This window comes from Marmota monax, unplaced genomic scaffold (genome assembly GCF_021218885.2).
Source record: "Marmota monax isolate L192 unplaced genomic scaffold, Marmota_monax_Labrador192_F-V1.1 WCK01_AAM20220418_F8-fsc00018, whole genome shotgun sequence".
Lineage (NCBI taxonomy): Eukaryota > Metazoa > Chordata > Mammalia > Rodentia > Sciuridae > Marmota > Marmota monax.
Genome location: NW_026692201.1, coordinates 3,557,615 through 3,581,987, shown reverse-complemented (window position 1 = coordinate 3,581,987; position 24,373 = coordinate 3,557,615). Strand labels below are relative to the sequence as shown.

The 24,373-nt window shown below is 32.3% G+C and overlaps 1 protein-coding gene across 4 annotated transcripts in view; it reads left to right on the top strand.

Annotated features, from left to right (window-relative positions):
• Fcho2 (FCH and mu domain containing endocytic adaptor 2) overlaps nucleotides 1-24,373 on the top strand; it is a 141,020-nt gene that overhangs the window by 88,719 nt on the left and 27,928 nt on the right. For all 4 annotated transcript variants that reach the window (XM_058574144.1, XM_058574146.1, XM_058574143.1 and 1 more), the window contains exons 12-18: nucleotides 9,271-9,331; nucleotides 9,608-9,780; nucleotides 11,164-11,175; nucleotides 11,689-11,713; nucleotides 13,142-13,184; nucleotides 15,242-15,333; nucleotides 21,681-21,784. In XM_058574144.1, coding sequence (XP_058430127.1) covers nucleotides 9,271-9,331; nucleotides 9,608-9,780; nucleotides 11,164-11,175; nucleotides 11,689-11,713; nucleotides 13,142-13,184; nucleotides 15,242-15,333; nucleotides 21,681-21,784 — 510 coding nt within the window. The remainder of the gene's footprint in view (nucleotides 1-9,270; nucleotides 9,332-9,607; nucleotides 9,781-11,163; nucleotides 11,176-11,688; nucleotides 11,714-13,141; nucleotides 13,185-15,241; nucleotides 15,334-21,680; nucleotides 21,785-24,373) is intronic.

Sequence of the window (24,373 nt, the reverse complement as noted above, 5' to 3'; positions counted from 1 at the left end):
AAATTAGACATAATTCCCTCAGCTGATTGATACTCTTCCATTATGATCAGTTATTATACAATTTTGAAGTTTAGCCAGTACATTCCTGGTTAGGGAAAGGCTAAAGAGAACACAAAATTCTAATGCCATGTAAGAAAAGATTGATTAATTTGTGTAGAGATGAAAAACTCATAAAAATTAAAAAACATATACCATGAGATGATTTGAATCACTGAAGGCAAACCAGGAGAGTATATTTGCAAGACATGTGACAGGAGGCTAATTTATAAAAAATTTTTTGTTTATATTAGTACAAAAGTCAAGAAAATGCCTAGTAGGAAAAGAACATACTCAGGATGAAAACAGGCAGTTTTATAAAAATAAAAATGAGGAATAACTGTAAAAAATGTAACTCAGAACTAAAGCAAATTAAAATGAAAATATTATCTCTCCAATTGTATTTTCAATTTAATTTGTAGAAATGTAAATTGGTAGTCAATTGATTTGACAATATTACCCCAAATAAGAAGTGAACATTCTTTTTGACCTTGTAATTCCCTGCTAGGAATTTACTGTTAATGGCTGTACTCACAAAACATCATATCTCTGTAGTGTACACCATAGTAGTAACACACTCTTAACTAAGGCATATCCATTTATAGAAGGTGAGGGAGAAGGGAGAAATTGATATTAATTCCAACATTATATTACACTTAGCAAAAAACTGGAACATCAAGACATCCTTCAAAATGAGAAATGGTTGAATGAATTATTAAACATTCACTTGACAGGGTAATAATCAGATGTTATAAAGAATTAGGTTGATTTCTGTCTGCTGATATGGAAAGAACTTACCAATTAAAAGATAGTATAGTCTTTGAAGCAGTTGCTATTTTAAAAGTAATATAAATATGTAGGTATATTGGTTACCTTTTTTTTAATGAGTTATAAGACACTTAAATGTGGTTACCTTTGAGCATGAAAAGATTTTCATTTTTTCCTTTTATTTATGGCTAATTATAGTTTATTTATGACCTGTTCATGCCCTTATCTTACTAATTATTTTTTAAAATAATTAGGCTGTCTTGGTAGAAAAATTATTTATTGTTAATTTCTTATTTTTTAAAAAAAAGTGTATATAATTTTAAAAAATTAATTTGGGGGATTGCATCTTTTGAAAGTTGGCCAAGGAAATATAAATTGCTCCTTTTTTTTTTTTGGCTAATAAACCCAATGCCAGAGTGAAATTTCAAAACATTCCATTGAATATTGAGCTCCCTTATAGTATGTATTTTTTAAAAATCACCATTACTACTATACTACTACAATATCTGCCTTTAAAATTGGTGGATCAAGTTGCCTGTTCTTCATACTGGTTTCTATCTAATGTGTCACCCCAGCAATGTGGGTCCTATGTAGAAATTTTTGATTGAATGTCTAATGATATATGTGAGGCAGTGTATAGGTTTTAATTAAATGTCATGCTTTGTTATTTGCAGTACTGAGTATTAAACCCAGAGCTAGTGCATACTCTGCTAGCACTCTTATTACTGAGCTACATGCCAAGCCCTTTTTATTTTTTATTTTGAGACAGGGTATAAGTTTCCTAGGCTGGCCTTCAACTTGTGATCCTCCTGCTTCAGCCTCCCTAGTAACTGTAAATATAGATGTGCCCTTTTCTTACTAGGGCACACCTATAATTTGACCTTACTTGCCAGGCCAAGGTTTTATTAATATCAGATTTCTTTGAATAGTTCTAGCATTGAAAAGCTAGTACATTTAGAATCACTGTTTTAAGAAAAACCAAAACTCCCCTTTTTTTAAAAAAAATTTAAAACCCCTTTTTATATGGAAATAATTACAGCTTTACAGAAGGTTGCAAAGGTAGTATAGAGCAATGTTGTGTATCTGTAATACAATGTTGTGTATCTAGATTCTATTTTCCCCCATGGTAACTTCTTACAAAACTACAGTAAAGTATATAACTAGAATATTAAGAATTGAAACAAAACAGAACATTCACATTACCACAAACATCCCTCATGTTGGTTGCCTCTGTACCAGGCGCTTTTCTTCTTTCCCCACATGCTCCTTAACCTGAGCAACCACTAATCTCTTCTCCATTTGTATAATTTTGTCGTCCAGGAACATTATATAAAGGTAATCACATAGCACCTTTTTGAGATTGGTTTTTTTCTTCTTGACTCAGCACAAGTCTCTGGAAATTGATCCTGGTTGTTGTGTATATTAAGAGTTAATTCTTTTCTATTGCTAGGTAGTAGTCCTTGTAATGCATGTACCAAAGTTTAACTGTTGATCTATTGTAGGAGATTTTAGTTGCTTTCAATTTTGGGCTATTAGAAATAAAGTTGCTGTGAACAGTGTGTACAGGTTTTTGGGTGGACATTATATTCCTCTCTGCCCTGGTAATTTTCTTTCTAAAATTTGCTTTATCTAATACCAAGACAGCCACTTTTACCTTTTTAATTATTATTAATGTTTTCATGATATATTTTTCCATCCTTTTTCTTTCAGCCTACTTATATTATTATAAATTTGAAGTGAGTTTCTTATATAGTTGGAACATGACTTTTTAAATTTGTTTTGCCAATCTCTTTTAAAAATTTGTATTATTTATTTTAGTAGTTATATAATTTTTCATAACTATATACATTAAAAATTATAATTAAAATTTCTTTTGGTACAGGGGATTGAACCCCAGGGGCACTTACCCACTGAGCCATATCCCCAACCTTTTTTCATTTTTAGAAATATTTTGAGTCAGGATCTCACTAAGTTGCTTAGGGCCTCAAGAAATTGCTGAAGCTGACTTTGAATTTGCTGTCCTCCTGCCTTAGCCTCCTGAGTTACAGGTGTGTGCCACCATGCCTGGCTAATTTAAAAAATTTAATCAATACAGAATCATACAGTTTTATGTGTTATAGTGTGATATTTCAATACATGCATGTAATGGTAAATGATCAGATTAGAGTAACTAACAATTCACCACCTTCATTTCTTTAGCTCATACATGTAAGTCAGATCATATTTCACTTAACATAATGTCCTCTAGGCTAATTTATCTTGCTGCAAATGACATAATTTCATTCCTTTTGTGTCTGAATAATTGTGTGTGTGTGTATGTGTGATTTTTTTTTTTTATTCATTCATCTGTGGATGGACACCTAGGCATCTAGGCTGATTCCATGCCTTGGCTATTATAAATAGTGCTGCAGTAAACATGGACATGCAAATATCTCCTTGATATACTAATTCCTTTACTTTGGATATTTATGTAATCTTGAAATTGACACATTATATGATAGTTCTAGTTTTGTTTTTGTTTTTGTTTTTTCAGTTCAGATACCAACTGCCCAGAGTTAGCATAGACCTTGCTGGTTAAGTAAGGTCTTTTTTTTTTTTTTTAATTGGTTGTTCAAAACATTACAAAGCTCATGACATATCATCTTTCATACATTTGATTCACGTGGGTTATGAACTCCCATTTTTACCTCAAATACAAATTGCAGAATCACATCGGTTACACATCCACGTTTTTACATAATGCCATATTAGTGACTGTTGTATTCTGCTACCTTTCCTATCCCCTACTATCCCCCCTCCCCTCCCCTCCCCTCCCATCCCATCTTCTCTCTCTACCCCATCTGCTGTTATTCGATTCTCTCCCTTGTTTTTTCTTTCCCCCTTTCCCCTCACAACCTCTTATATGTAATTTTGTGTAACAATGAGGGTCTCCTTCCATTTCCATGCAATTTCCCTTCTCTCTCCCTTTCCCTCCCACCACTCGTCTCTGTTTAATGTTAATCTTTTCCTAATGCTCTTCCTCCCTGCTCTGTTCTTAGTTGCTCTCCTTATATCAAAGAAGACATTTGGCATTTGTTTTTTAGGGATTGGCTAGCTTCACTTAGCATAATCTGCTCTAATGCCATCCATTTCCCTGCAAATTCCATGATTTTGTCATTTTTTAGTGCTGCGTAATACTCCATGGTGTATAAATGCCACATTTTTTTTATCCATTCATCTATTGAGGGGCATCTAGGTTGGTTCCACAGTCTAGCTATTGTGAATTATGCTGCTATGAACATTGATGTGGCAGTATCCCTATAGTACGCTCTTTTAAGGTCTTCAGGGAATAGTCCGAGAAGGGCGATAGCTGGGTCAAATGGTGGTTCCATTCCCAGTTTTCCCAGGAATCTCCATACTGCTTTCCAAATTGGCCGCACCAATTTGCAGACCCACCAGCAATGTACAAGTGTACCCTTTTCCCCACATCCTAGCCAGCACTTATTGTTGTTTGACTTCATAATGGCTGCCAATCTTACTGGAGTGAGATGGTATCTTAGGGTGGTTTTGATTTGCATTTCTCTGACTGCTAGAGATGGTGAGCATTTTTTCATGTACTTGTTGATTGACTGTATGTCCTCCTCTGAGAAGTGTCTGTTCAGGTCCTTGGCCCATTTGTTGATTGGGTTGTTTGTTCTCTTATTGTCTAATTTTTTGAGTTCTTTGTATACTCTGGATATTAGGGCTCTATCTGAAGTGTGAGGAGTAAAGATTTGTTCCCAGGATGTAGGCTCCCTATTTACCTCTCTTATTGTTTCTTTTGCTGAGAAAAAACTTTTTAGTTTGAGTAAGTCCCATTTGTTGATTCTAGGTATTAACTTTTGTGCTATGGGTGTCCTATTGAGGAATTTGGAGCCCGACCCCACCGTATGTAGATCGTAGCCAACTTTTTCTTCTATCAGACGGTGTGTCTCTGATTTGATATCAAGCTCTTTGATCCATTTTGAGTTAACTTTTGTGCATGGCGAGAGAAAGGGGTTCAGCTTCATTTTGTTGCATATGGATTTCCAGTTTTCCCAGCACCATTTGTTGAAGATGCTATCCTTCCTCCATTGCATGCTTTTAGCCCCTTTATCAAATATAAGATAATTGTAATTTTGTGGATTGGTCTCTGTGTCCTCTATTCTGTACCATTGGTCCACCTGCCTGTTTTGGTACCAGTACCATGCTGTTTTTGTTACTATTGCTCTGTAGTACAGTTTGAAATCTGGTATCGCTATATCACCAGATTCACACTTCCTGCTTAGAATTTCTTTTGCTATTCTGGGTCTTTTGTTTTTCCATATGAATTACATGATTGCTTTATCTATTTCTACAAGAAATATCTAACAGACCCAACAGGGTCTACAAATAAACTATTAGAGCTAATAAATGAATTCAGCAAAGTGGCAGGATATAAAATCAACACACACAAATTAAAGGCATTCCTGTATATCAGCGACAAATCTTCTGAAATGGAAATGAGGACAACCACCCCATTCACAATATCCTCAAAAAAAATAAAATACTTGGGAATCAGCCTAACAAAAGAGGTGAAAGATTTATACAATGAAAACTACAGAACCCTAAAGAGAGAAATAGAAGAAGATCTTAGAAGATGGAAAAATGTACCCTGTTCATGGATAGGCAGAACTAACATCATCAAAATGGCGATATTACCCAAAGTTCTCTACAGGTTTAATGCAATGCCAATCAAAATCCCAATGGCATTTTTTGTAGAAATAGTCTTAGTTTTTTGAGGAAACGTGATGCTGTTTTCATATGGCTATACTATTTTACAATTTTAGTAACAGTGTATGAGAGTAGCCCTTTTCCTACATCCTCACAAGCATTTGTTATTTTTGTTTGTTTTTAATAATGACTATTTTACTACAGTGAGATATCTCATTGTTGTTTTAATTTGTATTTGCCTAATTAGTGAAATTGAGTGTTTTTCCCTATACCTATTGGCCATTTGTATATCTTATTTTGAGAAATATCTATTTAGATCATTTTACTCATTTAAAAAATTGGATTTTTAGTGGTTTATTACTGTTGAGTTGTTAAGTTCCTTATGTATTCTGGATATTAATTCCTTACTGGGTGAATTCTGTAGGATGTCTCTTAACTCTGGTTTCTGTGCAGAAGCCTTTTAGTTTATATAATTGATACACTTGGACCATTTATATTTAATGATATTTCAGGGTTTAAATCTACTTTTTTATCTTTTTTATTTTATTTTTTTGCCTTCCTTTGGATTATTTGAACCTTTTAAAAATTCCATTTTTTATAGGATATTCTCTATAAAGTTGTTAAATTTTAAACAAGGAAAGATAAAACCAAAATATGTTCTTAATTTGATCTAAAATACTTGCATTTTAAAACTATTAAGATTTATTGCTATTTTATTAAAGTTTATAAGTTATAAAAAATAAGAATAAAAATTTCATTTTTTCTTTCTTTATAGAGTTTTTGGGTCAGTTGTTCTGTAGAGTCTTTTTTAGAGGTTGTTTTAGGTCATTCCAATACCTTCAGATAGTTGTTTATATATTTTGACGAGAGTTTATAGTGTACTCTGTAGGAGATTGGTCAAAAGCAGCTTACTCAGCCTCATTGAAAACAGCTAGTATTATTTTAAATTATTACATCATACTATACAGTCCATTGCAAACAAAATTTTAAAAACATTTTTAGTTGTAGATAGACATAATAACTTTAAATTTTTTAATGTGGTGCTGAGGATTGAACCCAGTGCTTCACATGTGCTAGGCTGGTACTGTACCACTGAGCCACAACCTCAGCCCTGTAAAGAAATTTAAAGTAGTGTCAGTTTTGAAATCTTAGTCCCCCTTTATCCATGGGGGGAGGGTATATTCCAAGATCTCTAGTGGATGCCTGAAATAAACAAACCATCTATCTGTTTGTTTGTTTTTTCTGAATATATACCTATATATAGGATAAAGTTTAATAAATCAAGTACAGTAAGATTAGCAACAATAATAAAATAGAATAATTATAGAAATATGCTATAATTAAAGTTAATTAAAATTTGTGAATTTTTTATTTTGGGCGTTTCAATTGAGTATTTTCAGGCCATAATTGACCACAAGTGATTGAAATTTTATAAAATGAAACCATGGGTAAGTTGGGGGACTCCTGTACCTGATATGTTTCTAGAATACTTGTTATAGGGATAATTTAAAGAAAAAAAAACCCTTTTCACTCTGATTTTTAATGAATTCACATTTGACAAAGTTTCTTTAGTTTTTAAGTGTTCTAAAGTAATATTTGCATATCAGCAGGCAATATGTAGAGCTCAAAGACAGTGCTGTACTTCTAGTGCCATACCTATGCATTGGTTATTTTTTATCCGTGAAATCTTTTTGCCCTACATTTGATTTTCTATATCTAGTCTTGATTTCAATTATTAACTCATTAGTGGCTACAGTTGACTGTTTATTTGGGCTGGAAGTTCTCACATGTCAGTACTACTCCTAGTTCTCCTTGATCTTGTACTTTGCCTGACTTTGCAATCCTCCATACCTCTCCTGCTGAGCTTTCAAAGTGATTAGAGGAAGAAAAGCAGATTTAATCAGTAAAAGGATTTTTGCTGTAGTACTTGGCATTTCGAGGCAGTCTTCTGTTTTTCTTTTTTCTTTTTTAGCTTTTTATCTAGAAATAATTTCTGACAAAAATGCAAGAATAATAGAGTTCACACTTTTTAAATTTTGCCTATGTTTGCTTTAATACTTGTATTCTCTGGTTGTGTGTGTATTGTTTATTTGATTTACAGTACTGGAGGTTGAACCCAGGGGCCAGCCATCTATCACTGATCTACATAGCTAGCCCCCCCCCCTTTTTTTTTAAATTTTGAGACAGGGTGTTTCTTGCTAAATTGATGAGGCTGGCCTCCAATTTGCAATCCTTGTGCCTCAGCCCCCAGAGTAGCTGGGATTACAGGGTTGCACCTTAGAACCTCCTTGTTTTATCTTGGGTTTTTTTTTTTTCTTCTTCTTCTTCTTCTTCTTCTTCTTCTTCTTCTTTTCTTTGCTCTTTGTAGACCTTGTTCCCATTTTATATCCTCTCCTTTTTGCAATATCTATATTTATTGTCTCGTCTTCTGCTTTCAGATATGTCTAGTTGCCTTTAATTTTTTAAAAAATAAGTTTTCCATGACACCTGATTTATTTGTTCTTCCTTCTTAACTTCGTGTTAGGTCTCCCCATTTACTATGTTCTTTTCTTCTTTCCTCTTAGTGAATTTTATGGTGTCAAAAGAAGACTCCTCTTGAAGTCTTTAAAATGCTCAAAGCATTTCAAAAACTAATTTCCATCTGATTGTAATATGCAACTTGCAAACTTTTAATAAATGCCAATTAGACTGTTTTTAACTTTTTATATGAAGAATTTTAAAGAAATATAAAATACACATAATGGTATATGGTCTCTCATGTACTCATCAGTCAACCTCAACAATTTCCCACAGCCAGTATTGCCCATCCATTTTCATGCTCAAGTTCCATATAATATAATTTCATCAGAACCCCCTTCATGTATATCTCTAAAATGATATCACAATATGAGCACACTTTAAAATAATTTATGATAAATCAGTATTTTCAGGTAACATTTCAGTGTTTATTATTTATTATTGGTGTCAGTTTCATTACCCTTTGGTTGAATCTGTTTACATGTATAAAAAAAAAAGTCCTGATATATAGATTCCCCTTCCATCCTTCTTTCTTTAGCTTTCTTTTTATTTATTGAAGAGACTGGGTAGTTTGGTAGTTTACTTTAGTGTGGATTTTGATGATTTTGTTCCCAGTGTATTATGTTTTCCTTCTCTGTTATATAAGTTGATATTTGAATCTAAACACTTAATCAGATATATGTTAAAGTTTTTTTTTTTTTTTTTTTCCACTTGTTTTGTTTTATCAAGGCTGCCTCTCTCCGGAGGCACATGATAACTCTTCCTGAGATGTTAGATATTGATGCACTATTCTAGATAGATTGATTAGTTCTCCCAGGCTTTAAGCTGATTAAAGACACACTGTATCTTATATTGACATTCAGCTTCTTATAGCATTGAGAATATTTAGTTTCATAGTGCTTTTTAAAAAAATCACTTATCCTTCCTGGTTCCGAAAAGCAACTATAGATTTAGAGCACTGTGAATTGGTCTTCATCCTGGTGGTTTTTTGACCTGAAATTATGAGTTTTTTTTCCTGTTCCATTTTGCACCTCTTTCTTCAGACATCTGAAGCATGGAGTATGATTTGAAGCTAATTAACTAAAAAGATCTAATTTTCTCACTGTGTTAAAAATTTTATTCACCTGTTGATATTTGGTAAATGATTTAGTTTCTCGCTAATAGTTAAGGGTGTTTTGCTAATCTTTAATATTTTTGAAAATTGGAATTGTTATTATAATAGTTTTTTCCCCCCCATAGAACATTCCTGATGTAGATGAAGAAGGTTATAGTATTAAACCAGAAGGAAATCAGAATGATATCCTTTTATTATATGGGTATTCTTAGGGATTATGTTGGCATATAAGTAGATGGTTACAACAAAATAATGTGTTAATTAAAGCCTGTTCAAATTTTTAATTATAGCAAAAATCTTACTCTATTGTTTGACATGCTTTCATTAACAAAAGTTAATCATTGTATTTGTTATTCTATCTTACCCTAAGTTTTTCTCCTTTTAATGTGTGGAAAACATTATGCATTAAGATTATGCATTAAGATAATTTAAAAACTAAATTCCTTAACTGATATTCACATACCAAAGAGAACCATTTCTACTCATCTAGTGATTCTGACTCTGAAGATGAAGAACCAAAGAAGTACCGGATAGAAATCAAGCCTATGCATCCAAATAACTCACATCACACAATGGCTTCTTTGGATGAATTAAAAGTTTCTATAGGGAATATAACACTCTCACCAGCAATATCTGTAAGTAGGAACATGAACAAATTTGTATTCTTCATAGATATGTCTATTTATTTATTTTTTTGACCTCATCTACCTAGAACTACTTAATTTTAAGCATTATAAAAAGCTAAGACATCAATTTAGCAATGAACATATTAGATCAGAAAGTATTTTACAAGAAAGTAAAAATGTGGAAAATTCAGTCAGTCATTTTTATATTTTATAAATAATGGTGTATGTCTCAGGTAGAATTTTGTGAACTGGAAGTATTAATCTTTTTCTTAGCTAATTTTAAAGTTTTCTTTTCAAATTTTGTGAACTTTGTGTGAAAGTACTCAATGGAAATGAATTTCAAAATTAAATTATATCCTTTACAAGGGTTTGAACCTAGGGCTTTGAACATGGTAGGCAAGCATTCTACCCAGCCCCTTTACTTTTTTTTTTTTTTTTTTTCCTGTCTGTCACTATAACACTAGCTTCTGAGGGAAAAACAAAACATTACTAAAATAAATCTTTTCATTGATAATGTCATAGTCTGAATTCAGAAATATTATACTGTCAGGGAAATGTCTGTGCATTATCATAATTGATATTAAATCTGTTTTTCTTGATAATAAAGAGTAAAAGTTCTCCCATTTTATATTATCTAATTATATGTTTTAGGTAATATCTCTCTCTCTCTCTCTCTCTCTCTCTCTCTCTCTCTATATATATATATATATATATATATATATATATATATATATTGGGAAAAATGTTTTTTTCTCCCAAACATGTACTTTGGAATTTAATTGTAGAACTCCCTCTCCCCCAGGGTGCTAGGGATCAAACCCAGGGTGTTGTACTTCCTAGGCAGGCACTCTACCAGTGGGCTATATCCCCAATCCAAAGAAGATTTCTAAAGTGGTGTTTTATTGTATTATTACTGTGTAACATCAAGAGTGATGTACAAGTGGTGTGAACTATTAAAATTTTTTATTGTGTAATTTAAAAACATTTGTGTAAATAAATAAAAGCCTAGATGAATGCTTGTATATATCAAAATAGTAAGTATCTCTCTGGGTAGTGAGGTAGAGGGGAGTTTTGAATTTTATCTTTTGTGCTATTAATTTTCTGTTTTTTTTTAAGATGAACATAAGTTAATTTCATACTCAGAAAATGAATAAAAAAAATTTTCAGTTAATATCGGATTTGAAAAAAAAGGTATCTTTGAGTATATTTTGTTGTCCAATTTGCTTATTTAAGCAATCTTTTCTGCTTGCCTCTAACAATGTATGTGTTTTAAGGTATGTATATTTTAGGTGTGATTCAGAAGGGAATAGAAAAATTATTAGAGCAGGAAAGTAGGGTAACTTAAATTCTATACTGAACACAATGTCTTTCTTTTTCTTTCCATGTACTTAGAGACACAGTCCGGTAAGTGCAGTATTTTGTATTTTTGCTCATTGACTTTTTAAAAAACATTGTATTGTTTAAATCTTGATTTTTAAAATATTTGTGTTAAATTATTTAGATTAGTAGGTTATATATTGTATCTTACTATAGACATTAATGTTTTAATATTTTAAGAACATTTTCTTGCGATTGTAGTTACATGTTTTTTTAAAATTTTTCAGTTTCATTTTTTAGTTGTTGATAGACCTTTATTTTATTTATTTATATGTGGTGCTGAGAATCAAACCCAGTGCCTCACACATGCGAGGCAAGTACACTACCACTGAGCCCCAGCCTCAGCCCCTGTATTTTTTTTTTAACTGTAAAACAACTGTTGAATTTTTTCTATATTTTATGTAAATACAGTTTATAATTAAGCAAATATAATAAAAACAGGTTAAAACTAGATTCCAGGTATTAGCGTTCTACCAGATATTTCATTACAGAATTAAAGTATTTATTTAGTAGTACTTAGTTTTTGCATTTCTGTTTTAGGTACAGATGAATCGGAATTCGTCTAGTAAGTTTGACATCTGAATTGGTTATTTTATATACCTTAATTTATCAGGCAATTTGATAGTCTTGTTGCCTTATGTAGTTATAGAAATAAATGGTCTTTTCATCTATTACCAGTTTTTAATGATGGATTAGAAGCACACTTATTATAAACATAAAACAACTTATCTATATTATTTCTTGGGGCACTAAGAGACACCTTAAACTTTAACATGTGTCTACAAAATTTTTCTGAAATCAGCAAAACCAAAGAGTAACTACTGATTAAGAATCTTAAAAATGTTTAATTTTCATACTCTGTAGGAGCCAAAAATCATTTATAAAATAAGTAATCTTTAGTTTTATCTATTTTTAAATCATATGGATAATTTCAGTTTTGTTATATGGTTTGCAAATAGGAAATTAGTAATAAAATCTTCAGGGTGTTGGCACCTTTTGCAAAGTCATGCATTAAAAATAACAAGGGTTATGGGAAAAATACAAGTTGAGACAGCAAATTCTAAAGCTATGTAATTTTGTAAACAGAATGACTAACAAAAACCCAAAACATCAATCCTAATTAAAGTTTTAGCACAGTTAAAAAGACTTATTAAATTCATAGTACGTACCAAAATTAATTTAATTTTTTTTCATTGAAAAAGATATGTTGTAGTAGCTTAATGATAGAGATTGTGGGGAAAATGAAGATAAATGGAGAACTTTTGAGTTATGGAGACGAGGGCAAAATGTAGAAAGATGGAGAAGAGTACAATAAGTATTTTAAGGCAGAATAAGGAGCCAAACTGAACCAAATGAAAGAATGTAGTATGATTGGGTGTTGTGTACAGAGAAGTACTTCTCTGAAGTTTGTTGCAGCTACCCATATTGATTTACTTTGCATTCATCAACTAGTGCTTGGTAATGCATACCATTAATGTGCAGGGGAAGTTGCTTATGCTCCCAGCATGACTTTTGTGGTACTAATGTGATTCTCCTGTTTATTACTTGCTTATGAAATGAGGCACATCACAAATGCAAAAGGTGATAAAAGACTATTGCTCCAGAGTGCTATAAAAATTTTAAGTTTTTGAAATAGGACTTCCTTCAATAGTTAGTCACTACTTTTAGTCAATATAATAATTACTAATACATATATGTATTTAAACATTTCTTGTAATTTTAAAGTTACAGCCCTGTTTTATCATCTGTAACCAGTAATTTTATTTTAATGAATGTTGTAGTTGACTTAAATAATTTCTTACTGAAGATGTTGGAAAAAATAAAGATTGAGCAGAAATTCAATTTAACTTACTTTTTCTTCATAATTGTCTCTTAACACTTCCAAAATTTAAATTGTTCATAGCACTGGGATATGTGAAGAGTTTTTGTTTTCATTAAAGTGTTTTATTTCTCATATTATGAATTTTTTTATACCATTTTGTTTTTTAATTAGATGAGGAATTAACAAAATCAAAGCCATCTGTTCCACCCAATGAGTAAGTTCTGTATTTATTTATTTTTTTGAGCAGACTTTATTTATTTATTTTTTTTAATAATAATTATTTTTTTTAATTGGTTGTTCAAAACATTATATAGCTCTTGACATATCATATTTCATACATTAGATTCAAGTTGGTTATGAACTCCCAATTTTACCCCAAATACAGATTGAAGAATCACATCGGTTACACATCCACATTTTTATATAATGCCCTATTAGTAACTGTTGTATTCTGCTACCTTTCCTATCCTCTACCATCCCCCCTCCCTCCCCTCCCATCTTCTCTCTCTACCCCATCCACTGTAATTCATATCTCTCCTTGTTTATTTTCCCATTCCGCTCACAACCTCTTATATGTAATTTTGTATAACAATGAGGGTCTCCCTCCATTACCATGCAATTTCCCTTTTCTCTCCCTTTCCATCCCACCTCATGTATCTGTTTAATGTTAATCTTTTCTTCCTGCTCTTCCTCCCTGCTCTGTTCTTAGTTGCTCTCATTATATCAAAGAAGACATTTGGTATTTGTTTTTTAGGGATTGGCTAGCTTCACTAAGCATAATATGCTCTAGTGCCATCCATTTCCCTGCAAATTCTATGATTTTGTCATTTTTTAGTGCTGCGTAATACTCCATGGTGTATAAATGCCACATTTTTTTTATCCATTCATCTATTGAAGGGCATCTGGGTTGGTTCCACAGTCTAGCAATTGTGAATTGTGCTGCTATGAACATCGATGTAGCAGTATCCCTGTAGTACGCTCTTTTAAGGTCTTTTAAAAAGGTTTTTTCAGAGCAAAATTGAGAAAAAGGTATAGAGGTTTCTTAACTTCCCTATCAAAATCCCTCACCAGAGTGGTATATTTGTTACAGTTCATACACCTAAATTTTGACACACCTAAATCACCCCAAGTCTATAGTTAACATTGGAGTTTACTGTTTGTGGTGTACATTCTGTGGGTTTTAAAAACACATTGTGGCACATATTCCCCATCATGAGTATTTTTACTACCCTCAAAATCCTCTGCTCTGCTTATTTCCTTCCTTTCCATCACATTTAAATTTTAAGTATCCTCCTCTTGTTCTTTTTTTCTATACTTTTCTGTAGCTTACCTCTAGAATTTTAATTCTAGTAAAGTGTTCTTAAGCATTCTCTTTTCTAAACTGTGAAATACCATATTGAAATTTTAGGATGATTTTTCTTTAAATGTGTTTAACTGCAATTGGCCTTGGTGTCCTCACTACTTCTAAATAAATGATGATATCCTAAGCTTATATATGTCTGTATTTCAACTAGTTATTCTCATGAAAATGTTCTTATTTCTTCTTTCAGTTCTGTTTTTATTTTTGTTTTTGTTTGATGCTGGGGATTGAACCAGGGGTGCTTAACCACTGAGTCACTTTCCCAACCCTTTTTATTTTTTTGAGACAGGGTCTCACTAAGCTTCTTAGGGCTTCACTAAGTTGCTGAGGCTGGCCTTGAACTTGTGATCCTCCTTCCTGCCTTAGCCTCTGAGTTGCTGGGATTACAGGTGTGCACCACCACATACCCAGGTCTTCCTACAGTTTTGACTGTTACTTTATAGACTGTATTTTGTGAACTTCAAAATGGGGAAGTGTCTCAATTAAGATAATATATCTGTAAATCACTTAAATTTTCTGTTCAAGACTGGGTGCTAGGTGTGTTTCAGTAGAGGTGAGACTGTTTTAGAATCAAGTAACTCTGTGTGTTTGGACAATTCATTTAGAATCTGTATGCTGCTTTTCTTCATTTGCAAAGCTGAAACCATTATTCTCATTCCCAAGGTTAAGGGAGTCTAATAAGGCATGATTAAGGGAGATTAATCTTCCCTATTTTCTCCTGCCAATTTATTGTAGGTTCTGTTTAAGTACTTGTTTTATTCAGTTTATTAAGTCATATAAACCATTGGCAAAATATCCAACTTTTCAATCATTTCGAGTAAGCTGTTAGAATTCTACGAAACAAATGTGACTAATTTTTATACTAATAATATATTATTGTGTTAAAATCTTTTTTTTTAATGGTATGGTAGAAAAGGAACCAGTGATTTACTTGCTTGGGACCCCCTATTTGGACCATCTCTTGATTCATCATCTTCAGCTTCACTAACTTCATCATCATCAGGTAAATATATATGCTTTTTCTTGCTCTTGCTCTTGCTCTTGCTCTTGCACTTGCACTTGCTCTTGCTCTTGCTCTTGCTCTTGCTCTTGCTCTTGCTTCTGCTCCTGCTCCTGCTCTGGTTCCTGCACCTGCTCCTGCTTCCCTCCCCTTCTCTTCCCTACTCTTCTCTTTACTCTCTCCCCTGCTCTTGTTTTTTCTTTCTTTCACCAGAGGAATACAGCAGCCTCTTTTTTTTCTAATTGATTTATTTACCACTTGTGTCTTGTATTTAGTGATCCAAAACCTTTTAAAATTTTTCCTCTGATCATATTGCCAGATAGATATAATTTCATACTAGTTTGGTTAACTTAGTGTAAAGCTACTAAGACTTAAAGAATAAAAATTCAGGGCTGGGATTGTGGCTCAGGGGTAGAGCGCTCGCCTAGCATGGGCGGGACCTGAGTTTGATTCTCAGCACCACATAAAAATGAAGGCATTGTGTTTAAAAAAAAAAAAAAAGAATAAAAATTCATCAAATATCAACGGTGTTTAAAATTGATATATTTATTTCTAGCTATCATTCTATATAATTGCCCAAATAATAATTCTTATTATTTATAGATAATTCAAATACATAGATATGCATTAATATAATGTCTTTTCTTGATGGGCATTCAAGTTGCATCTGATTTTCTAGTATTATGTACATCAGTGGAAATAATAAATTTTGTGTACATTTTATAATATCCTGTGATAACTTGTATAAAATATATGGGTCATAAGATATTCCCATTGATATTTATTGCCAAACTGCTTTTCCGAAAGGCTTTAACACTACGCAAGCAATATATGAAAAAATTTGATGAATGCTTTTTAGTCGTTGCTTTGGTAAGAATGTAGAGTTGATAGGATTGCAGTTCAAGACCAGCCTTAGCAACTTAGTGAGACCCTGTTTCAAAGTAAGAATTTAAAAAGGGCTGGGATATAGCTCCAGTGGTAGAGTGCCCCTGGGTTCATTCCCCAGTACCACCAAAAAAGGAAAAACTTAAGAGATAGTCAGCAACTTCTTCAAGATAGTATAGGTAAGAAATGATAGAGACAGGATTCAACCTGGATTTTACTAATTTGAAAATAATTTTTTGAATTTTTCACACTCTGGCAGCTTAAAAAAATAAGCTATGTTGAAACATTTTACTATTGATGAATATTAGTATTTAAAATTAAACTGTTCAGGGCTGAGGTTGTGGCTCAGTGGCAGAGCGCTTGCCTAGCATCATGAGGCACTAGGTTCAATCCCCAGCACCACATAAAAAAACTAAATAAACAAAATAAAGTTATTGTGTCCATTTACAACTAAAAATATTTTTAATTAGACTGTTTAAGGAGTAAATATTTTTAAAATCAACTATAAGTAGATTATAGAAAAGCTTAATCCTGGACACTGTTTGAAATTTTGAAGGGAGGGTAATCTGTACCTAATGCTTATAAAACAGGAAAAAAACAAAAAACACACTGATAGTTGAACATACTCTGAAGTAACCTTATAAGCTTTCTGAGTGGATGTGTGTTACTGTTTAGTGTTACAAAACTAACCTTACAATACACTGCCCGAGGAAAGTAATTGTATAACAAAATTGAAATTGTTATAGAGGTCTCATTTGTGTTTGGTACAGATATAAGAATGATGTTTTGTATTTAGAATGAAGAGTTATAAGCAGTAGTGTTGAATTTTTTAATATCATTTTATGAGTGATTAAAATTTTTAATAAAAATTTTCAAATTGGTATCACAGAGACTTTAGTTATATAATGTCTTCATAATTCTGCTCATTGTTTCTTGCTATTTTCTTTACTGCGTACAGTCTTCCATTTAAAAAAAAAAATTGTCCCTCTTATTACCTGTCTGAAAAATGTTTCACCCACACCACTTTCATCTTATAGAAAAAAAAAATCATTTCATCTGATGTTTGGAATATGTTAGAATCCTCACCTTTTGCTGATTTTTCAATTTATACTGATGTTTTATACCTTCCTATAATAATATGAAAAATGTCATAGATTATATTGTCCTTCAGAAAATGTTAGTGATGTTCAAAAGAGGCAATTATCCTGTTATATAGAAATTGTTATAAAAACTTCTTGTGAACAGGATTAATTTTGAAGTAAGCTGATCAATATATTAATATGATTTTCTGTTTTAAAAACTTTCCCTAAGTATGAAATAGGCATTATGTCTTCAATTTTGATCCAGCATTTTTTGCAATGCACTTCTCCTGGAATCTTAACATCATCTATTCAAGTACCATTTGCATATTTTAGCAAGCTCTGTGTTGTGAAATTATTCCTTTTTGTCCTTTGTGTCTTTCAGAATCTTAATTCTATCAGTTAATAACTGATAAGTTTTAAAAAGATGTGTTGCATCTTGTACCATGTAGACTATAAGTAAGCATACAAGTTTATTTCATACATGAGCATATATGATCGTTCATGTATGTGTTTTTTAAATTTAACATAAATGTCTCCTACCTCCCCTTTGGTAAATACTCTGTCAGCCATTTTCTTCTTTGCCCATGGATTAGTGGAGTTCTTGTATTTTGCAAAAGACCCTTAAAATTATCTCTTGAAAAATATTAAGCTGGTCTTTAATATTAGTACTAGTGCTCATTTAGTCCAGTGTACTTCCTGAGACCGTTTTTATCACTGGTAAGTCAGGAACTTTGTTGAATACCCCACATACACAGCACTATCGCTTTGCCACTGTGTCAGATCTTTTTAGACTTTATACTTACTGTTATAGTTATGTTGCTTCACTGGAAAAACAAATAGTTCTGACTTAGTGTAGTTTTAGGCCCTTCATTTTATATAATTTTTCATATGTATTAGGTTTCTTATGCTCATAGTTTTTTCCTCATTTAATGTAAAGTTTGAGGGCAGGGGATATAGCTCAGTGGTAGAATGCTTGCCTGCCATGGCTTGGATTCAATCCCTAGCAGCACCACTCACAAATACACACAAGAGTTTGAGCTCATGCTTTTGTTCCATGTATTATTAATTGTTTTCTAGTTCTAAGTAATTAAAATAACGTAACAGAACTGTTTGGCTGTATAGATTTATATTTTAGTTCTAAAATTTTTTTGTGGCTTTGGTTTTTAGTTATTTCCTTTTATTTTGCTAACCATAAAGAAAAGAATAAGAACTCACTTTCTTTTCCACTGATATACCTAGGTATGTAATAACTGAAAATTTAGTTGAAACCAGGTCAGATTCTGGGTCTAGAAAAGTCCATCACCAGATTTTCCCCCTAATTATCTCTTTTATCCTAAAGTAACAACGCTTCCAGAGAGTGCATTGTAAAGCTGAAAGTACTTTCAGATTCCCCAATTCTTCGGATGGCATGTCTTCCAACAGAAGCATCTCTGAAAATCAGAGTGAACTCTGCCATAATATTACATGTCCTGAAAAATACTGACAGTAGAAGCTAACAATGATGTCATCATTTCCTACATCATTAACATTGCTGCTAGACTCTAAATTAGTTACTGCTTTGTTCAGATAAAGAATGATCTGACAAACATGTGTTGTCTATTCCCTTATGTGAGAGCAGATATGGTTTAGCTCTTAATGCTGTTGTCTTTTTTACTTTATAGATAGTAACTTCCTATTCCTTGAAAAAATACATCAAATAGATATTTATAGCCATAAGATCCACTAGTAAAAAACAAAGTACAGTTAGAACACCTAAAAATGTAAGCAGTTGTTATTAATCTCCTTCTGAGGCTACCTAATTGTTAGCTTTCCTCAAAAAGCCAGAATTGGCTGAGCCCTGTGGTGCACTTCTATAATCCCAGCAGTTCAGGAAGCTGAGGCAGGAGGATCACAAGTTCAAAAGCCAGCCTCAGCAACTTAGTGAGGCTCTAAGCAACTCTGCAAGACCCTGTCTCTAAATAAAATATTAAAAAGGGCCAAGTATGTGGCTCAGTGGTTAAGTACCCCTGGATTCAATCTCTGGGACCAAAAAAAGAAAGAAAGAAAAAAAAAGCTTCGATTTTGATTGTTTGGAGGAACTAAACTTTACTCTTTTACCAGGAGGCTTGGTTTGAGCCTTTGGACAGGCCTTCTGATCAGTAGTAGTGAAGCTTCAGGTATAAATGCCTCTATTGTGTTAAACTGTCTCACAAGCTTGAAATAACATAGGCATATGGGTCAGTGCTAGTGTCATTGATAATGAGCATATATATATATTATATATATATATTATATATATATATATATTTATTGATTTTTTAAAAAATGACAGCAGAATGCATTGCAATCCTTATTACATGTATACAGCACCGTTTTTCATATAAAGTATGTATATAAAGTATGTTGACACCAATTCATGTCTTCATACATGTACTTTGGATAATGATGTCTATCACATTCCACCAACCTTGCTAATCCCCTGCCCCTTCCCTTTCCCTCCCACTCCTCTGCCTATCTAGAATTCATCTATTCCTCCCATGCTCCCTCTCCCTAACCCCTATGAGTCAGCATTCTTATATCAGAGAAAACATTCGGCATTTGTTTTTTTGGGATTGGCTAACTTCACTTAACATTGTCTTCTCCAATGCCATCCATTTACCTGCAAATGCCATGATTTTGTTCTCTTTTATTGCTGAGTAAAATTCCATTGTGTATATATGCCACATTTTTTTATCCATTCATCTACTGAAGGGTATCTAGGTTGGCTCCACAGTTTAGTCATTGTGAATTGTGCTGCTATAAACATTCATGTGGCTGTGTCCCTGAAATATGCTGTTTTTAAGTCCTTTGGGTATAGACTGAGGAGAGGGATAGCTGGGTCAAATGGTGGTTCCATTCTCAGATTTCCCAGGAATCTCCATATTGCTTTGCATATTGGCTGCACCAATTTGCAGTCCCACCACCAATGTATGAGTGTACCTTTTTCCCCACATCCTCGTCAACACTTATTGTTTGTCTTCATAATAGCTGCCATTCTGGATAATGAGCATATCGTTAAAGGAGATACGTCATAGCATAGGGAAGTACTATGGTACTCAGGTTGTTGCACGTTTCTTATAGTGAACATCTTACAGTATGAGTACAGCATGAAAGAACTAGTACTAACTGGAAGAAGGCAGCAGCCCCCGAATCTAGGCTTGATTTCTTTTTTAACTTTCTACTGTTTTCCTCAAACGACCTGAATTTTATATCTTTTATCCCTTTATGGTGATGCACTTTCTATATGATTCCTTATTCCCATGCATTTACTTACAATTCTGTAACTTTATCTTTTTCTTTAAATTTCTTTTTACAACCTGTATGCCCCTCCCATTCATTCCTGCATTCCTCCATTGTTAATCAAGAGCCTTCAACTTTACTCTTTGTTTCTCCATGTATACATTTAGGACCATTTATATGTTTTAAATTTTGTACATTTGTAAATTTTTAGAACTTGATGAATATATTTCTTTTCTCCCTTTTATATCTTTCAATCTCTGAATTATAACACATATTTTAGATTGAACCAAGAAAGTTTAAAAGTTATTTTATTTAAAAATAATTTAAGCATATTTATTTAAAAATAATTTAAGCATATTTTTCTCCATCTTCATTTCTACTTTGATTATGCTAATTCATTTGTGACTTGGTGATGTACATTTTTCAATTTCATTCAGTAATTTATACTGTGATAAGAGTTTTTAAAATTAGGAATGCAGATTTTAAAAAATTGTAAAATTTGCTAGTGGTATTACAAAACTGAACATTAAATTTGTGTAAGATTTAAGAAATGATACTATAAACTTCAAAATTAACTGAAGTGATTTAAGCAAATAATTTCAGCAAATTAATAGAATATTTTTAATGCTTTTAATTCTTAAAAATGTTACCATGTGGTTCCACTTAAAAGTGAATTAATAAGTTTAATTAAGGTAAGTGTTTTATTTGGAGTTCACATTATTATTCTGAAGCACAGCTACAAAGGCTTGGTTTTGATTTACTATCTATAAAGTAGATATATTGGTAATAATGATGTCTGGCCTTAAAGGGTTTATTTTCATCAGTTTATCAGATTTAATTTATATACATATAAATAAATAATTGAAAAAGGAATGACATTTACATGCATGTCAATTTTGTTGAAAGGTTAATAAATGATTGTTTTCTCAGGAATATTGTTGGTAGCTTCAAAAAAAAAGCATATTTGATAGATTCCCATTATTTCAACAAAACCTATAATTACATTTTGAAAAAACATAGAAAATGAGTTTTGAATCCTAACAGTTCCTTTATAATAGAGTGTCTTTATATAAAGATTGCTACATACTAATGATTTTCTTCAAATTCTCTTTTTCCCCTCACCAGCCAGGCCCACAACTCCTCTTTCTGTAGGCACCATTGTCCCACCTCCAAGGCCTGCTTCCAGACCAAAGCTTACTTCAGGCAAACTCAGTGGGATTAATGAAATAGTATGTACTCAGGTGTTTTTTTTTAATTATATAACTGTTTTGATTTAAGATGCAAATGATATTTTTCTGTATGCCCCTGTACATTTAAATACTTTTCTACTCAGCTCCTACAAATATAGAAAAATTCCCCCAACCAATACTTCCTTCACTCTCCCTTATAGTCTCAACAATATGAAAACACCATTTGGAACCTGTTGTCTCACAATAAAGAAGCAATTTTCACATAGTTCTGTTTAAAGTCAAATATAAGGAAGTAATGGTGGTGTGTTCTTAAGACCTTAGAATTATACTTCCAGGTCCTAGAGGGCATCTAGTTCACCTTCTTTATTTTATTCATAGAGAACTGGTGTCTCTATCAGTTAATTGACTTAAAAGTGTATGGTGGGGAATATGGTCTTGAAAAGTCATTTGATAATGGGAAAAATTTGTGGGCTATATTTATAGTGAGGGTATCCCAAACCAGCCTTCTTGCCTCCATTTCATTTTGCCTCGTCTTCTGTACTAATTGCCAGGATTAATTTTCTAAAAGTCAAACTTTATTTTTTTCCTTTGGTATTCATCTCCATTGGTACCTCATAATACACGTGGTTGGATGTTTTAGCTGAATGTTCAAGACTCTTCATAAAGTTGTGTTAGCAACCTGCATCACCAGACTAACTGTCCCACTTTCTCCTCTTATTCTAGCCTAGGTTCCAGCCACTTGAAACTTTCCAGTGTTCTCCAAACACATCATGCTTTTTTAAAAAAAATTCGTGCTGGGGATTGAATCCAGTGCATGCTAGCACGCACTCTACCACTAAGCTACATCATGCTCTTTTATACATTCATGTTTTCTTATTGTGCTTCTTCTATTTAAAGCACTCCTCAGTTTTTTTTTAAGTTCTTGAAAATTTTTTATTGATACATTATAATTATACATAATAGTGGAATTCATTATGCCATGTTTGTACATATACATAACATAATTTGGTCAGTCTCATTTCCCCATTTTTCTCTTTCACTGCCCTCTTCCCTCCCCCTGATCTGCTTCCTCTATTGTTATCCCTTTTATTATTATTATCATCATCATCATAATCATTATTATTTTAATTAGTGCATTATAAGTATATTGGCAGAATTCCATATATGAACATAGCAAACTTTTTAGAACCCTAAAATTAGCTTTTCATAAATGTTTTATAATAAGTGATATTCTTCATATTCTGTTTATACAGTTTTTTGGAAATTTAATTTTTATGTAAATTTTTTATTTATATATGACAGCAGAATGCATTACAATTCTTATTACATATATAGAGCACAATTTTTCATATCTCAGTTTTCTTAGTAGCAAGTTAGCCTCTCTCTTTAAGACCCAGCTAAATATCACCACCTAGTTTTTGATCATTCCATCATATTTAATCATTCTATTGCTTATATACTTTGCTTATATTTCTATTAATACACATATCACATTATGTAGACTTAGTGTGTGTTTCCCTTACTGGACTATACCTTAGCCAATTTCATGTCCTTGATTTTTGCAAATGCCTGTCACATGGTACAGGAAATATTTAGGAAATATTCATCGAATAAATGAAAAGGCTTGAACACCATGTATTGAAATGATGACATTTTTCTTTTACTCCTATCCCAGTGAATTGACTTACTAGAAATGAAATGAAATATTAGATACAAGCTGCCAAGTTTTCCTTATAACAATGTCTTAATTAATATCTTTATGTTTGCTTCTTTGCAGACATTCTCTATTTTCTTAGTAAACAAATTTTTAAAATGAAGTTTATGAACTAAATGGTATGCACATTTTTTAAGACTCTTGATATTTATTGCTGTGTGGTCCATCAGATAGCATCTTCATTGTTCTAGAGGAATGATGCTCAAAGCAGGGTATCAGACTAGTAGCATAGCCATATCCAGGAACTTAGTGGAAATAGTATCTCTGAGAGGGGCCCAGAAATTGTGCATTAAAAAGGGCTCCAAGTGATTCTGATGTACACTAATGTATACTGTTTTAAAGTAACATGTATAATTTTCTAGTAGCTGTATTAAAAAAGAACAGTGATATTTTGATGTTTTGCTTTATTTAGCTTATCGTTACATTTTAATATGTATTCAGAATAAAAATAATTAAAATTTTTACTTTTTTGTGTGTATGTTAAATCTTTGAAGTGTACTCTGTATTTTATACTTTATATCACATTTCAGTTTGGACTAGCCACATTTCAAATGCTATTGACTACTACATCATAATAGCATTCTAAAAATAAGAGAAAACCACTTCAGAAAAGAGCTGTTTTTGCCTTTTCCTTAAGAATTGTAAAATGCTCTTAAAAATGCAGCCACATCATTGATCATGAAGCCATGTTGCCATAAAACTATTCCCTGCTGTAGCTGATCTGAAGTCTTTTTCCAAGGTTTTTAGTTTCAGACCAGCTATTGAATTCAGTGTCTGTTCAGCCCCATTTCCTGTATCATCTTTATCTGTATAAAGATATAGCTGCATATTTATGATCTTACTGGTTGTTTTCAATGTGATGTCCATAATCGGGAGTCATCAGAAAGCTATACTCTAGGAAAAAATAATAGTTT